Source organism: Cynocephalus volans, chromosome 1 (assembly GCF_027409185.1).
Source record: "Cynocephalus volans isolate mCynVol1 chromosome 1, mCynVol1.pri, whole genome shotgun sequence".
In the NCBI taxonomy this organism is placed as follows: Eukaryota; Metazoa; Chordata; class Mammalia; order Dermoptera; family Cynocephalidae; genus Cynocephalus; species Cynocephalus volans.
In genome coordinates this window covers 261,699,257-261,715,928 of record NC_084460.1, presented here as the reverse complement: position 1 = coordinate 261,715,928, position 16,672 = coordinate 261,699,257, and the positions used below count along the sequence as shown (strand labels likewise).

The 16,672-nt window shown below is 34.8% G+C and overlaps 1 protein-coding gene across 1 annotated transcript in view; it reads left to right on the top strand.

Annotated features, from left to right (window-relative positions):
- Positions 1-16,672, top strand: part of DNAH7 (dynein axonemal heavy chain 7) — a 246,362-nt gene that overhangs the window by 171,835 nt on the left and 57,855 nt on the right. The window contains exons 50-52 of the mRNA XM_063077559.1: positions 7,676-7,866; positions 13,822-13,955; positions 14,685-15,020. Coding sequence (XP_062933629.1) covers positions 7,676-7,866; positions 13,822-13,955; positions 14,685-15,020 — 661 coding nt within the window. The remainder of the gene's footprint in view (positions 1-7,675; positions 7,867-13,821; positions 13,956-14,684; positions 15,021-16,672) is intronic.

The following is a 16,672-nucleotide window of genomic DNA, read 5'->3' as shown; positions in this document are numbered from 1 at the left end:
TATAGATTGTTTCTTTTTTAAAAAGATGTCTGTGTCAGACTCATCTTAAATGGTGACTTTGTTAATCTCTTTCACTATTTATTGACAATTAACCAAATGAGAACTTTACAGATTATAAACCTCCCAGAAGGTTAGAAGATTTTCTTTGTCTCAAGATTCTTTTGATGTTTCTTTTAATTCAGCTGTTTTAATTTTTGTCCATGGCTCGCAATTCTTTAGTTCTCATCACAGCTCCACTCCGTAATTAAAAGGGCCACTTGGTATTCAATAGTATTTTAACACAACAGTAGTCCAATTATCTATTTATTCCTCTTTCAACTTATCCTACAAAAGTGGCGGAGAAGAGAGTTCAGATTTTAAATGCCTGGCTATTATCTGCCATTTTACAATGGAGAGATTAGAAACATGACAAATATTTTTCAATAAAGCTCTTATGCAGATGTTATATTAGTCAAAGCAAAAACCAGAATACTTGTGATTTGAGTGAATGGGGTTATTAGTCATGTTTTAAATTCATGTAATCTATCAAGTTTTGACTATTTACATGACCAAAATATGTAAACACTTATGAAATTACAACCTGTTTAGTCCCAGGACAAGTTCAGCAAATCACACTTGCTATTAGAGCTAGTGGAATATGGAAGAATCATAATACACCAGGTAGTCTTAGAGACATCTTATTTGTGCATATTAATAAGGAGTTATACTTCAAACATTAATTACAATTTTAGGTTCTGTTAGGGTAAGCATGAAATGAAAAAATCTGTCTCCCTTCAAAATTTTTTATGTAATGAACACGCAGAAACAGACACATAAACACACATTTCATTCATTCAACTGGTGTTCTTAGAGTAAAGCATGGTGATATAGGAGTTAAATAAAAACGGAGAACATGATTTCTACTATCAAATGTTTTGCTTGTTTAATATCAGGGTCATATATATACATGCATATGCGTAACTGCAATGTGTGTGTGTGTGTGACTGTGATAAAAATAGAAAGTAAACATCCATCACTAACCCTTACTAGGGCCAGTAAACTGTTAATGGGGAGGGGCATTGGCTCCAGATTCAGAGTACCTGCCTCTGTCACTCAGTGTTTGGTTCAGTGACCTTCCTGAGACTTAGTTTCCCCATGTGTACTTTAAATATACAGTGTGAGGAAGATGAGTTACTGTACATTGGGTACTTAGAGCAGTGTCTGATAAGTGCTTGATTTATGTTGTTTTTTGTTGAGCATTTACTATGTGGTTTATACATATTATCTTTTAATAGAATATAACTAGAAAGGCACAGATAATGCACTAAGAGAATTCAGAGGAATCAGGGAAGATATTTTGAAGGAACTGCCACCTTAAATACTTCCAGTAATTAAAATTACTTAATTTAATTTAAATATTTAATTTCCTGAACATAGAAAAGACAATTAAGTGACAAATGAGCATGTACCATGTGCTTGGCATTCTGAAGCTTTCTATGATCTTGGTTACATATTTTGATGTTAGAATTTCATAATTTTAAAGTATCAAGGGCCATAGAGATTTTCTGTCTAGTGTTTTTCAAATTATGGGTCACAACCATGGGAGAATTAACCAATTTAGTGGGTCATGACCAACATTTTGTTCATCAAATGCAATAGAAAAGAATAGAAAATATTAGGCTGCATAGCATAGAGCAAGGGTAAGCATTATTTCACAAAATTTTAATTTTTTTGTGTATATGTGTGTATGTGTACCAAGTCAAGATATAAAATGTATTTCTTACTTGAGTTATGGCCATAAAAATTGAAATCCAATAGCAATTCCAACCGTGTTGTTTATTAACAAGGTAAGTGAGATATTAGAGAATATTAACTAATTGGCTTAACCAAGATTCTACAGCCAGTTAAGGGAAGTACTGTAACTAGTCCCCACGTCTTTGTCCAGTGCTTATTGTATCACACAAGAAAGACTTTCTTTCAGTTGATTTAACCAACTTTTTGGAATGAAATACTTTTAAAACGGCTAATGATTATTTACAATGCCTTCTAATATTAACCATCAGAGAGATGTGAAAAGTTTTGATCTCTTTTAGAAAGGGAAAACAGATGGCAGATTTATAGCTATTTTTATATTAAACCATTTAGTAAAAGAATCAGTTACTGTTATAGTTTTAAAACATAAATGGTTAAAGACTCTTCCATTTAAGAAGTTATCTTTAGATATTGGCCTGTGCAGGGACAGTGGCTTTTGATCTGTTGTCCCTCACAGGCAGCCTGGGTTGAGAAGGCAGAGGTCTCACTTACTTCACTCACCTGTCTCTGGTTCAACCAGAGCAGGGCTCCCTTTTCTTTTTTATATTTAATTTTAAGATAAGATCTTCTTTGAAAAAAATTATTCTGCTGCTTAAAAAAAAATGCTAATGCTCTAGAAAATAAAGGTACCTTTGTATTGGCTATGCCAATGGATGAGGTGTGCATAGAATATAATCATATAAATATTGCTGATGAAATCAATTTGTATATAGATCTTTTAATGATTTTCCATTGAATCTATGAAGAGAAATCTTTGTATCAACAGTGAAATCAATGATATTTAAGCCTTCCTTCCTTTTTAAATCTTATCTCCCAGCACTTTACTTTCTTTCCCCCTTGTATATAACAAATCAGGGATTCAAAACTCCTGCTTGTTTAATGTTTCTTTCATTTGCTCGTGTTTATGTTCATTCATTCATCTAATTAACATTTATTTTGCAACTACCACTGCAGTAGGCACTGAAAACACAGCATGAACAAGACAGGCTTGATCTCTGCTTTCATGGAGCTTACTGTTTAAGGGAGAGATTACAGGTAAAATGAAGATTAGAAGGTGGGAGTGCAGGATACAGGGGAGCAGGCAGTACTTATACCAACATGGCATTGTTTCACATCTCTTCAGCTTTTGGCTGTGCCCTTCCATCCATCTGCTGAATTCCCTTAAATTTCATCTTTTTAAGATACAGCTCAAATGCCTCTTTTTCTGTGACATCTCAACCTCTCCAATGAAGTGCCAGACACTGAAGCTTTTACAAATTTCTACTATTGCCCTTATTACTATGTACATAACTGTTTCTCACCTACAAGCTGCTTGAGGGCATCCCGTAGGTACTCAGCAATTGTTGAATCTACTTTGAATAAATTATGCTACAAGAGTTGAACCTAATTTGCAGAAGAATTTTTCTCTATTAATCTGAAGTCATAACAGGATAATGTATATAATTCATAACTAAAGAACTGATATTATTTTTAATGTCCTGAGTGTAAAAGGAATTTGAAAAGACATTTGTTTCTCTTTATATTTCTGATGCTAGGGATAACTATTTGTTTTTAAGTGAGGTGGTGATCTGCTTTACTCAAACATATTAGCAGCTGTGTGCTTGCTTTCCCAGTCTTGGTTTCCTACAAGCTTTATAAATACCATGATGTGTTGACACTTGGGAATGAGGAATGAAGTTTTTACCTAAACCAGAGTATTACTAATGTTGATGATAAACATATGAAGAGAAGTCTGTCTCATGAATTTGCTTCTCTAATTTTAATGTGAGACGTATTTTGATTTAATTAAAAAATAAAGGAGTCAAAAGTTAGAGTCAAAATAAAATAGTTAAATTAAGGATAGCATTCTAGGTAATACATGACCTATGGATTTTTTTTTTTTTTTTTTTTTACATTTAGAATGCTTTTACTTTTCCAGTGAGGCTTATAACATGATAAGGATTCAATACTGAAAACATATTTCTTTGAAATCAATGTGCTATGAAAAGTTTTCCTAACAGCTTAAGACTTGAGTCTACCTGGAAGACAATAAATTTTTACTCTTGGGGAAAGGAATCAAATGTGTAATATTTAAGTTTCATAATGTATACTTTAGCTTCAAAAATATTCTTATATATATTAATATAGACATTCTTAACTACACTTCAAACTAGGAAATAAATTAGGGTGAGTGTAATAAAATATTACTTTTTAGCCAACATTACTATAAATATCAGATTTTGTGCAAAAGATTGACATTGCTAAATATTGAGGCAATTAAACAAAACTTAAATGTTATAATATTTCTCAATAGAATTTCAGTTCATAATAATCTAGCAAATTAGTAGATTTAAAAAATCTGATCATGTGAAAATGAAAATGAGAAATTGATATTATTATTACTTAACATTGTTAGGAAAGTTCTTTGCAATGCAATAACACAAGAAACAAGGATGGTGCTGTAACATTTGGAAAGAGGAAACAAAATTATCATATTCAGAAACAATATACCGTATCTAGAAAACTAAAGAGAATTAACTGAAAGGTATTAGAACAAAAGAATTCAGTGAAGTAGATATATTCCAAAAAGAATATTAAATCAATAATAACTGAGAACCAAAATAGGTGGGTAGTGATTCTAGTCAACCAGGGAATAGGAAACAAAACAAAACAAATAAAATAAAAGCTTAGAATGACTTTATCGGTAAGTGAAAAAAAGGACAAAACTTTACAGAAAAACAAGAGAAGACGAGTAAGACATCTCTTTTTCTCGGATGGGAAAACAAAATGTTGTAAAGATGTCAACTCATAAATAAATGTTTAGGAAATAATGCTAAAGTTAAATTAGGAGTAAAGAAAGTAAAGAACCGATAAAAATTCCAAAAATAAGTTTGGAATTAACCAGAATAAGCTCTGAAATAAACTGTAATATATGTAAGCCTTTGATATATTTTAAAGTAAGCATTACAAACTAATGGAAAAATGATAGATCATTCAACAAGTGGTGTTGGAAAAACTGGCTTTATGGAAAAATATATCAAGCCTCGTACAGCAGGCTTCTACTGTTCTCTTTACTTTTGAAAAAGGTTTGAAAATTTCTACAGCAAAAAGCTAAATTATAAAAAAGAAACATAAACAAATTTAAAAACAAGTGAAAAACTAGGGGGAATATTTGCTGCAACGATGTTTAAAAAAATGCAACTACAGTGTTTAAACCAGCATATTGTGGCTAGTGCTGGTTGTTCCCTGTCACCCACTCACCCATTTCCTCACTGTAACCACCCCCTGTGTTACCTGGGCATGTTGCACCCAGAGTAAAGAACTACATTTCCTAACCTCTGTTGTTGTATACGGCCATGTTACTATGGGTGAGTTCGGTCAAATGGGAGTGCCATTTGTGACTCGCAGGAAATCACTTAAAGGATGTTGTTTCTTCTGTTTCTTCCTTCTTTCTGAAACCTGGAATGTGGAGGTGGTTTGAAAGGCCATATTGGCCAAAGAATTCAAAGCCATATGCTGAGAAGAGTGAAACAGCAGGATGGTGGGACCTTGGGTCCCTCACTATTTAGACACAATGTCCTTCTAGCCCTGGACTGACTGCCTCAGGCTCCCCTTTACATAAGATATAAAGTCCCTCATGTTGGTATCACTATTATTTTGGGTTTTCTGACACATGCAACTGAACCTAATTGTAAATAATGCACCCCACAATGGAAAAATGGGCCAATATATGAGGGAACTACAAAAAGTTCATGGAAAAATAGAATTAAAAGATAATATGGGGCCGATCCCGTGGCTCACTTGGGAGAGTGCAGCGCTGGGAGCGCAGCGGTGCTGGTAGCGCCAAGGCCGCAGGTTCGGATCCTATATAGGGATGGCTGGTGCGCTCACTGGCTGAGCGCAGTGCGGACGACACCAAGCCAAGGATTGTGATCCCCTTACTGGTCACAAAAAAGAAAAAGATAATATGAATCTTTCCATGAGCTTTTTGAAGTACCCTTGTATTAACATACAGTTTCCAGAAGAAAAAATAATAATTAGCCAAAGAGCAGCTAAAACACCCTGCCCAGAATACAAATCTTAAAAATATTTTTTACTTGTCAAATTATAAAAGTCACAAATATAGTATTTAATGCTGACAGTATCAAATAGTGGCTAAAGAGCCTTGTAAGTAGCCAGACTGCCGAGTTCAAGTCCCTACCTTGTCATGTACTAGCTGAGTTAACTGAAAATTTTGCTGCAATTGACTGTGCCTGTTTTATCTTCAAAACTGGGGTAATAACAGTCTGTGATTTTCAAAGTTGTGAGGATGACAAAATACAACAACATGGTTACTAGCATTTGCAAGGACAGTAATATTATGTGAAAATAGGTTTAAAAAGAAACAACAAAATGAGTGCTCATTGCAACTATGAAATCTCTACAGCTTTTTAGGAAAGTAATTTGTCAATGTAAATGGCTTTTTAAATGTTCATAACCGTTGGCCATTAATTCCACTTCTAGGATTCCAACCTGATTAAGTAGACAGAGATAAACACAAGGTTTATTCAAAAAGGTGTACACTGTAACATTATTAGTAACAGTGGAAAAATGGAAGCAACCAAAATAATTGAAGATTAACATATTTAATACATTGTGATGTATTTATATTTTTTAACCATGAACAATAACCATTTTACTCAAGCAGAAAATGAAAATGATTTTAAAGACTATCTGATGTGCCTGCTTTGAGTAAGATCTGTGGAGGAAATTGACAAGAAGAGAATTTTAGAATTTCATTTAGCCAGGAGTAACCAATGGGAAGGAGCAGAATAGGTCTATGCTTTCATTGCAACAGAGATCCAAATACCTGTCATTTCCATGTCCCGTGCCCTTTCCGTCCCATCAAGATTGCACACCCGGTCCCTTAAGGAACTCCTACACAGCGCCATGATCCAAGTGTGGCTATGATAGCACCCCAAACACCAAAATATGACTTCAACTCTGCACACGTGTCAAGAGCCTTAACATTGTCACTGATCTTTGATCCAGGGGATTCTCCTTCTGGAATGCTATCAGAAGAAAATATTCTGAAATGCAAAGTTTTGTATACGGTGCTATTTATAATATTCAGAACAGGAAACAATCCAAATACCTAGTAATAGAGCACTGGTTTAAAAAAAGGGAGAACACTAACATGATAAACTATTATGCAATAATTAAAAGCATCTTTATGAGAGTTTTTAATTATGTAGGGAAATAGTTATGCTATAATGTCAAGCAAAATAATTAGGATGCAAAATTTGATATATTGTTTAATCTCAACTGTGTGTAGAAAAAGATGAATAAAAAATACTGAAGAGAAGAAATTTATTCAACAAATAACTATCATAGTTATACATAGTTTTGTGTCATTTTTCTATCAACCTAGATATGGTGTGAGTCAGTTACACAAAATAATTAAGGGGAGGGAGAGAGAGAAATTAAGAAAAATCTGATTAGAGGTAGTTTTCTAATTTCTTTATACCTTCCTGTATTTTCCAATGTTCTATAAGAAGCATAAGTTATTTTTTTATGATTAAAAATAAAGTAAACGTTTAAATAACTACACCTGGAAATGCTTTTTCTCTGGTGTCTCAGTTGAATGAACTTCACTGCCATCATACTTAGACACATAGTGAATCTCAGGTCAAGTGGGGAACACAGAGCAGGACTATGGCTAAGGGGTATGGAATCAGGCCTCTTAAGCCTTCCCACAGAATGCAATTATTTTTATGACATCATTTCCCTATATTTAGAAGACAAAAATAATTTTATGGATAACTAGAAACAGAAGCATTCTAGAAAGGCTGAAAGAACTCAGAGGGTTGAATGTTGACAGTTGATATTTAAAATAACATGAAATCTTTCTCTGATTTTACTCCAGTGTTACTAGAAAATGTTGGAGAAGAACTAGATCCTATTTTGGAACCTCTTCTACTAAAGCAGACCTTTAAGCAGGGTGGGAGCACATGTATCCGGCTTGGGGACTCTACAATTGAATATGCGCCTGACTTCCGCTTCTACATCACTACCAAGCTGCGAAATCCTCATTATCTTCCTGAAACATCAGTAAAGGCCAGTATCTAAGATGAATGTTTCTTTATCAAATTTTACAATTACTGACTATATTTTCCTCCTCAGCCATAAGAAGAGGTCTGCCAAAGAAAAATGGATTTTGTCCTTTTTTTTTCTGGCATTTCCTGAAATTGCTGTAATAATTTCCAAATGTCACTTTTGGGTGTACATGTAAGTAATAAGGAAGCCTTTAGTATGCTGTGGAAAAAGAACATCAAGATCTAATTTCTACAAGTGATATTATTTTTAGATTTTCATTGTTAAAAATAGATGACACATTCACATTATTTCTTTGTAATAAATGATAATACGCTAGTGAGATTGGAATTGGAATTCAGGAACAGAAATCCATTCTTTCTCAGACTAAGGTTGCTGCTATCTGATTTTATAATTACTTAGAAAAACTCTTTTACATCACTGGTCTTTCAAAATCCTAGAATTATTTTAAAGAGTAAACTTAGTTTAAAGTTTTAGTCAGTGACTACAATGACTTAAGACATTGATCTGCACTGAACTCCTCAACGTTTAGGGACCACACCTTTTTCTGTTTTTTATTCCTAATCGTGAGCGCTGTTTAGCACTCAATAAATGCTTAAGAAGTAAATGAACAAGTGAGTGAGGGAAGGATCGCTTTCATTTACAGAAGCAAGCAGGAGAGGACATTAAAAAATATTGACTCAGATTTTGAAAGTTGCATGTAGAAACAAGATTTATCCAGTGAGTTCAAATGCTCTTGTTTATTGGAAATATTTAAATTAACATAGGCATCTCTCCACAGAGAGGAAGAGGAAGAACTCAGATGGCACAATTTGTTCCTTCCAAGATAAATAAACATGATCTCTGCTCTCAAGAGGTTTACAGTGTAAATAATGTGTATGCAAAGTGACTGTACTGTGTGAATAGGAAGACAGAGAGGGTCTCCAACATGTCCTGGTGTTATGGAATGGATTTGGCAAGAAAGTGACAGACACTCAGAGAGTTGGAGAGTCAAGTTTATTGTGCCAGTGGGCCATGGACAAGCTAATGCTCTGAAGTTCTGGGCCCCAAACACAGGTCTTACAGAGCCTTTTATAGGTGGACTCTTTAAGTTTCAGTTTCTTAACATATATCTTAAGCAGAGAGCTGCTGGTTTCAGCTTCTCAGAATTCATGTGACCTAGGCAGATATGCAAGTGAGGTTACAGAAGCAAGGAATGCAGGCAGTTTATTCATAGCTAGGCTGACTTCAGGGGGCTCTTGTAGATAAGCACATTTTACTATAGAAGCATTGTACAAGCTAGGCAAGATTTTAATTCCAATGCTGGGAACTCAGGGAGAGTTGAGGACACACTTAGACTGGACATTCAAGGATGCTAGGAAGACTGGGGGAAGATGGGTGGCCCTGGAGTTTAATTTTAAAAACAAAATGATAAAATGTGGAAATTCTTAGCCATTGTTTTTAACTAATTAAAATACAATATGTTATCTAAACACCAAAAATATATCTATTATCTACCTATTAGAAGAGGGAATATCCACTAGTAGTAAATTTTAAGAGCATGGATTCGGGTGCTACTACCTCGGTTCTAACACCAGCCCTATCACTTCAGGTGTGTGATTTGGGGCATGTCAGTTAGCCTTTCTGCACCTCAATTCCCTCAGCTGTAAAATGGAAATAATTCTCATTCAGTCTTTATCTCATAAAGTTATGTGAAGACTAAATAAATTAATCTATGTAAAATGCTTAGAAGAAGGGCCTGTGGAGAATGTTGTATGAGTGTTAACTATTAGCATTATTATTTAACTTTCAAATATAAGTGAAAAAGAAGGAAGCATAAAAGGAAATGATAAAATCCCAAGCCTGTGTTAGAAAAAAAAAATTTTGTTTTAATAAATGTCATGGAAAACCTTTTCTACTTTTCAGCAAAATATGTGAAAATATCACACATAACATAAACAATTCTTAGTTCACTAATAACTGGTTTTGGCGGAAGTCATAAAACGCTGTGGGGAAGAAACTGATCTATGATTTAGTATCAAAATCTTTAAGATCCCTAGAGTGTCTTATTGCTTCATTATTTTTAATTGCTGGGATTGATTAAACAGGGATAAGAAAACATAGTGAGGCAGTTATTTGCTTTCATTTACAAATTAGAATACTTCCTCTTGATCCTATTTTTAGGATCTTTCATGTATCTTTTGTTTTCAAAAGCACCCAAGGGATGATGTCATGCTGCTATAATCTTTTTGAGTCTAAATGAAAATAAAACTATGAAACCATATTTGTATGATTTTAAATATTTTTGAACAAATGGCTAGACCTGTAAAATCTTGATTTCAGAAGATCCAACATTAATGGAATATGAATGAGTACCTCAATACCTCTTTGTGTCTGAACACAATAAAGTAAAAATAGTAAAACATGCATTTTGCAAACACTGTAACTATGGTTTTTGGACTAAAGCAAATGTAACCTGTGCCCTGGGTTTCTCAGGCCAACAGGGAAAATCTCTTGAAAGCTTTAATTACAATTTTTCCATGAATAAATGCCAAAGCAGTAGAGAATTACATGACATTTGATGAATTTTTCAAATTGCTCAATTTCAAGAATTGCTTGTTATCTCATCTAAATTTATGATTACATCCATGTAATCTATACTTAGTGGCATCCAAGGCCTGCCATGGAGCAAGTAGGGAAAAAGTTTAATCCAAACAGTACCCTCCGTGGAGGAGGTGCCTGGGTTTGGGTGGGAGGAGGGAGTCACCTTCCCAGGGGCACTGCAAGAAGCTGTTTTATACTTACTGACCACAGGTAGGAAATTGTCTTACAAAAACAAAATTACTCTGTTCATGCAGAGGAAATATTCTTTTAGAAGGAAAGGTAGGGAAACATAGTGTCTCTCACCCAGTAGCCAAAGTTGGGAACACACGGATGAAAGGACAAAGACCAGAAATAAAGAAAGAAAAGCAGCAGCAGTAACAGCATTTCCTATTTTCAGTGTAGAAGAAAGGTAAACCTTTGCACCTTGGCAATGCAAACAGTTTAGAAACCAGGTAGAACCACCAATGGTGCTAAAGAACTCATTGAGATAGAACAATAACATTTTCAACATCCTTAGGAGGAAAAGTGGTGGTTGCTACTCTGATTGTGCAGTTTGTGCAGAACACAAAGGTGGAGTTGAACAAGGCTGAAATCTAATCCGGAGCTCCTTTGTTAGGCATTGGCCTGGTGTGGGGCCAAGTCTGTGTGCAGAGGGCACCTTTTGCTAATCCACACAGGTGCTTTGTGGACTAGCAGAGCCTTGGGAGGAATAAAACATAAAAGCAAGAACTACACTGGTGCTATGCAAATCAATCCTTCTAATAAGCTGCGTGTGTTGTGTTTGGTTGATTATAACCTGCTACGTGTAGGTAGTTTGCCCACTGGGTTGTTTTGTTTCTTCTCTACTAATTCTCTAATTTTAAACTTCTAATTTTTTTTTTAAAGTCTTGGATTTGGGTATGCCAACATGACAATTTTTTAGCTGCTACAATCTATCTAAGTTGTAATATAAAATATATTAAAAAACTATTGGACAAAATTGTCACTAACATAAAGAATTCGGTGGTGTTACCTGGGTTAGAAAGGTACTTCCTATTAAGGAATCTTTTTTTATTAGGCAAATGATGAAAACTGGAGCAAACACTGAGTTGCCTTTGATGATCTCTGGTAGTTGCTGAAATTTTTGTAATGTTCTCAGGGGCAAGAAACTAGTATTTCTAATATTGATGACTGTGAGCATTGAATTCTCAGATACACATGATAGAAAATGCTTATCTTCTATTATTCACAGGATCTGAAGAGTACTCTTTGGGTTCCACCTACAAGCTCCTCAATGACGGAAGAGGGAATTGCTTATATTTCTCTAAATGTGCTTTGCCTTCTCTGCTTCTTTGCCTTTGCCTACGCTATTTCCTTCACCAGTAACAATCATTCTCAGCCTCGGCTGCACATTAAAATCACCCGGGGAGTTTTTAAAACTCCCAGTACCCAGGCCATAATCCATACCAATTAAATCAGACTCTGGAAATGGGACCCAGAAACTAGTGGTTTTAAAATTCTGCAGGAGATTACGATAAACAGCCAAGGTTAAAACCTTCTGGCCTCTAATGCTACCTTATTCTTTCTCTTGACTAACTCCTAACCATGCTGTGAGTATTAGCTCAGGTGTCCTCCGCTGGGGGGAAGCCCTCCTTGACTTCCTGACCTGAGTTAGGCGCCCTTGTTCTGTGCTCCTGCAGCATCAAATGCTGACACTGTCAGGTCCTTATCCCACTCCATTTTGTTTGCTTCTCTCTTTGCCCAACCAAACTGAAACTCGTAAGGGCAGGGGCCAGACCATATCTTCTTCTTTGTAGAAGAGAGCCTGATTCATATGAGTAGCAGATATTATTTTATACAAAATGTCTTAGGGAATAATCAAATGCCTAAGATTTTAGGAAACAGAAGCAGCAGAAAGCAACTCCATGAACAGGGAACATTGACATTCTAATTGTGTATTCATTCATTAAGTCTGTAGGGAGCATGATTTTGTGTCAGACCATAGAACCATGAAGTCAAATAAGAGAAAATCCCTATGCTAAAGTTATTTTCACTCTAATCGAGGAGAGAGATGAGTCACTCCATGATCACATACAGTGTAATGGGTGCTATAAGGAGTTATGACCACTGTCAGGAAGTACAGGAAGTAGCCTGGGATGGGGTGGGGGTGGAACACATTGTCTGGAAAAGTGTCCAAGAGGAGGTGACACTTGATCTGCACACTGGAACATGAATAGGAGTTGATCTGGTGGATAACAAGTGGATTTCCAAGTGGAGCAAACATCAAAGCACATGGAGGCATTTCATAGTCAGTGTGGGATTCCACAGTGAGTTCAGTGTAGTTCAAATGAAAGGCACATGAAAGCCTGTAGTGGGAGGAGATGCTTAAGACATAGGTGCAGATCTTAACTCAAGACATGAGGGCAGGTAGACTGTGAAGTAGAACAAAAACCAAAAAAAGTGAGGATTTCAAATGAAGCCAAGGTCAAGGGTTTATTGGTTATGGGTTCATTGATAACCAGAGCCAGAAAGATTCTACGGTTTATTGCTGTGTGTATCGATGGGTATGCAGAGGCAGGGAGAGGAGCAGATTATAGAGGATGGACAATGAAATGAAGTGGAAACAAAAAACATGTATAAGTAACATTTTCAGTAAGTGTAGTTGTGAATGCACAAAGAGAGATCGTTCCATAGCTGGAAGGGATTATGAGAGCCACAGAATGATTCACTTGTTTGTTGTTTGCTTTTTACAGAGAGAGATCTGACCATGTTTACATATCTATGGGAAAGAACCAGGAAAGGGGGACTTTTAAGAGGTGGGCAACAAAGAGAGACATGCCTGTAAGAACAGTTAGGTACCTGGAAGAGGCAAGTGTCAGCAGGCAGCATCTTGATAGATGCCATTAAAATGTAAATTCCTTGGTTCACAATAGTGGCTGATTATCACATTGTAAAAATACTTTACTCATGACAAGTAATTACAGTGTTCTTTCTTTCTCTTATCTCACTTTGTAAGATTTCCTTGAGTTTTGACACCACTAGGACCCTTAAATGTAAATCAGTAGTCCAGTCAATGTGAAAGATAGCTTTTAACCTGATTATAATGGATTTTGGAGTTAAGGAGTTGTCAGAAATTGGACTAGTTTGAAATGAGTGTAAATTGATCACCAAAAAACCCTTTGAAATATTACGTTTCTGACTATGAGAAACTTAATGGGTTTCTAATCCGATGATTGTGTTCGCCTATATTTTTAATTGCGGTCTCTATAAATTCCACTTTCACACATACTGCTATAGTAAATAGCGTCTATTTTAGGGTCAGAACTTGATGCATATAAGCAGAGGCTTTTTCAATAGAAATAACAATGCAATTTTTGTACATTCTTTCATTTATAGGTAACATTATTAAACTTCATGATAACTTCTGAGGGAATGCAAGATCAGCTTCTGGGAATCGTGGTGGCACGAGAAAGGCCCGACCTTGAAGAAGAAAAGCAAGCCTTGATATTACAAGGAGCTGAAAACAAAAGGTTTTAAATGTCATAAAACACAGAATTATTCTTATTTGTTTTGAGATCGCTTAGAATGAAAGTACACCTTAAAGATCTATTTTGTTACATTTAATAGGTACACTGAATGAGAAAATTTAAGAGGAAAATGTAAGGATTTTTTGTGCCTCTCTGTTAATTTAGACAATTGCATTACTGAGGATAGTTTTACATGCAAGTTTTTCAGCACTGGAGGAATTAAAAAGACTGCCACAAATCAAGGCAATGTATTTCCAACTGTCCCACAAAATTTCAGCGTAAAAGTTTTAGTATTCATCATGTAACTGAGGTTACCTGTTTTCACTGGAGCATGGTGTGAATATGTTGCATCTCCCTTTCTGCTCATAATATCTATATCACAAGTAAAAAGGGTAAAGCTCTATAAGTCGTGTAAAATTTCAAAAAATAAATGGGGTGATACTTGCTGTTCACTCCAAGCTGAGATACTTGATGGCAGAGTAGATTGGCTTGCCATATTTCTCTTTAGTTCACATAAATGATCATTAGAAAGGGAACTGGAGCAGAAAGGCCCATCTTTGTGACATTTTGCAAGATAAGAAATTAATTATACAACATCACCATTATGGATATTTGTCATAAAGTGATGCCTTTCTTTAGGTTGCAAGCTCTTTGTTTCTTATAAAAGAAGGTATACGTAAAGTGATTTTAAATGATTTCTTTTTCCTCTGAGAAAATTGTGTTTTATTCCAGGCAGTTAAAAGAAATAGAAGACAAGATTTTAGAAGTTCTTTCATCTTCGGAAGGCAATATATTAGAAGATGAAACTGCTATTAAGATATTATCTTCCTCCAAAGCTTTGGCTAATGAGATTTCTCAAAAGCAAGAAGTAGCTGAAGAGACAGAGAAAAAGATTGACGCCACCCGCCTGGGCTATCGTCCTATTGCCATCCATTCATCCATCCTGTTTTTTTCTATTGCTGATCTAGCCAACATTGAGCCTATGTATCAATATTCACTGACCTGGTTTATTAACCTTTTCATCCTCTCTATTGAACATTCAGAGAAATCAGAAATTTTAGCAAAAAGGTATGTAAAGGAAATGCTAATTAATACTAATTAATGTGTGAAAATTAGAGAGTAATTTGTGGCTTTCATTGTGTTTCAGAAGGATGTGAGCATTATAGCCACTTCCCTAAAATGAATCTGATTAATCATTGTACCAGAAATATATTTGAGAATTAGAGATTAAACAGATGTGTCCAAATTCAGCCTGCCACAAAATTGTTTACAGAGATATGAGGTGATAATGCAATTCTAGAAAAAGAAAACATTTACTTCATTTCTTATTTGCAAAATATACTGATGACTGGAGGTATGGAAAGAGTAGTTAATACTCCCCAAATATATGACTCCTACTTTCTAAGAGCTTGCATTCCAAAAGTTGCAAATAAACATTTTGATTCACACATATCGAATTGATATACAAAATTTGTAAATTACCTGAGGGAAAAAAACCCCAAATCTTGTCATAATATTTATGGTAATCAGAGCTTCTTTTGTGTTATTCTTATTTACATAAAATACCTTATTTTACTGGTGGCTAGTACAATAAGTAGTGGAATTAAGACCTACCTTAATAGAAAATCTATGAGAGATTAAGATTTCATTTGATTTGTTATCAGTGAGAGAATTTTTAGTTTGGTATTAAAACATGTTTTTAATAGAGTCTAATATGAAATTACTTTTTGAACAAAGAAATTAATTGGTTGCAGCCTTTGCCTTTTATAACCTTCTTGATCAATACGAATATAGATACTTCAGTTTCTTGACTGTGCATACCCACCAAAGAAACTTAATTTGATATTTATCATTCATAATTAAGAATTACTTTTTTTAGAAATCCAAAATTCTAATCTCACCGAAATCTTAGTTGAATTCCTTTCATTTACGATGGTAGATGTCTAAAATTTTGAATATTCTTAGACTGAGCAATTTTTTTTATTAGTATCATTCATTATTTTACATGCTTGAATATGAGACTAATAAAGATGTAAGCCTGACACTTTTGGCTTGGTGAAAAAATTTCAGATGTCTACCCATGAGAAAGAAAAGAGTGGGAGGGAGGGGGTTATTTCTGGGGAAGAAATGCATGATAATACAGACTAAAGTTTATTTTTATATGATGATATTTTAAAATGTTTAGGTTATTTCTCTATTTCTTCCAATTCTTGAAATTTTCAAGTTTAGCAAGGATTACTGAAATAAAGAGAACAAAATTTTAAGTGATCTTTCTTAGAAAAATTTCCAGCCATTTACAAGGAAGTTACTGAGGTTAGGCTCTTACCTTGGGACAGAAACTTGCAGGTGGGGTGCCATCTCCCTTGTTGTTTGCAATTCATAAAGCTGACAAAGGCCTCACTAGTTCTCAAAAGGATTGGTATTCATTTCAAAGAGAGGAGAGAAGGGGAATCTCTTCTTATTTTCAACAGGGAAAATCAAACCTCTGATTTTTAATCTTTATTTGTCCTAACAATGTACCACAAAGTATTTATTCGTTCTACTGTTGAGGACATTTGGGTAGTTTCCAGTTGGGGGCTATTATGTAATAAAAACATTTTTAAAATTTTGATTTCAATGATAATTTAATTTTTTATGTGATAATTAAGTGAAAACGCTTAAAGTGTTATATTTATGTTAAGAATTATTATGAATACAGATCACACTGAAACAGAGTAAGG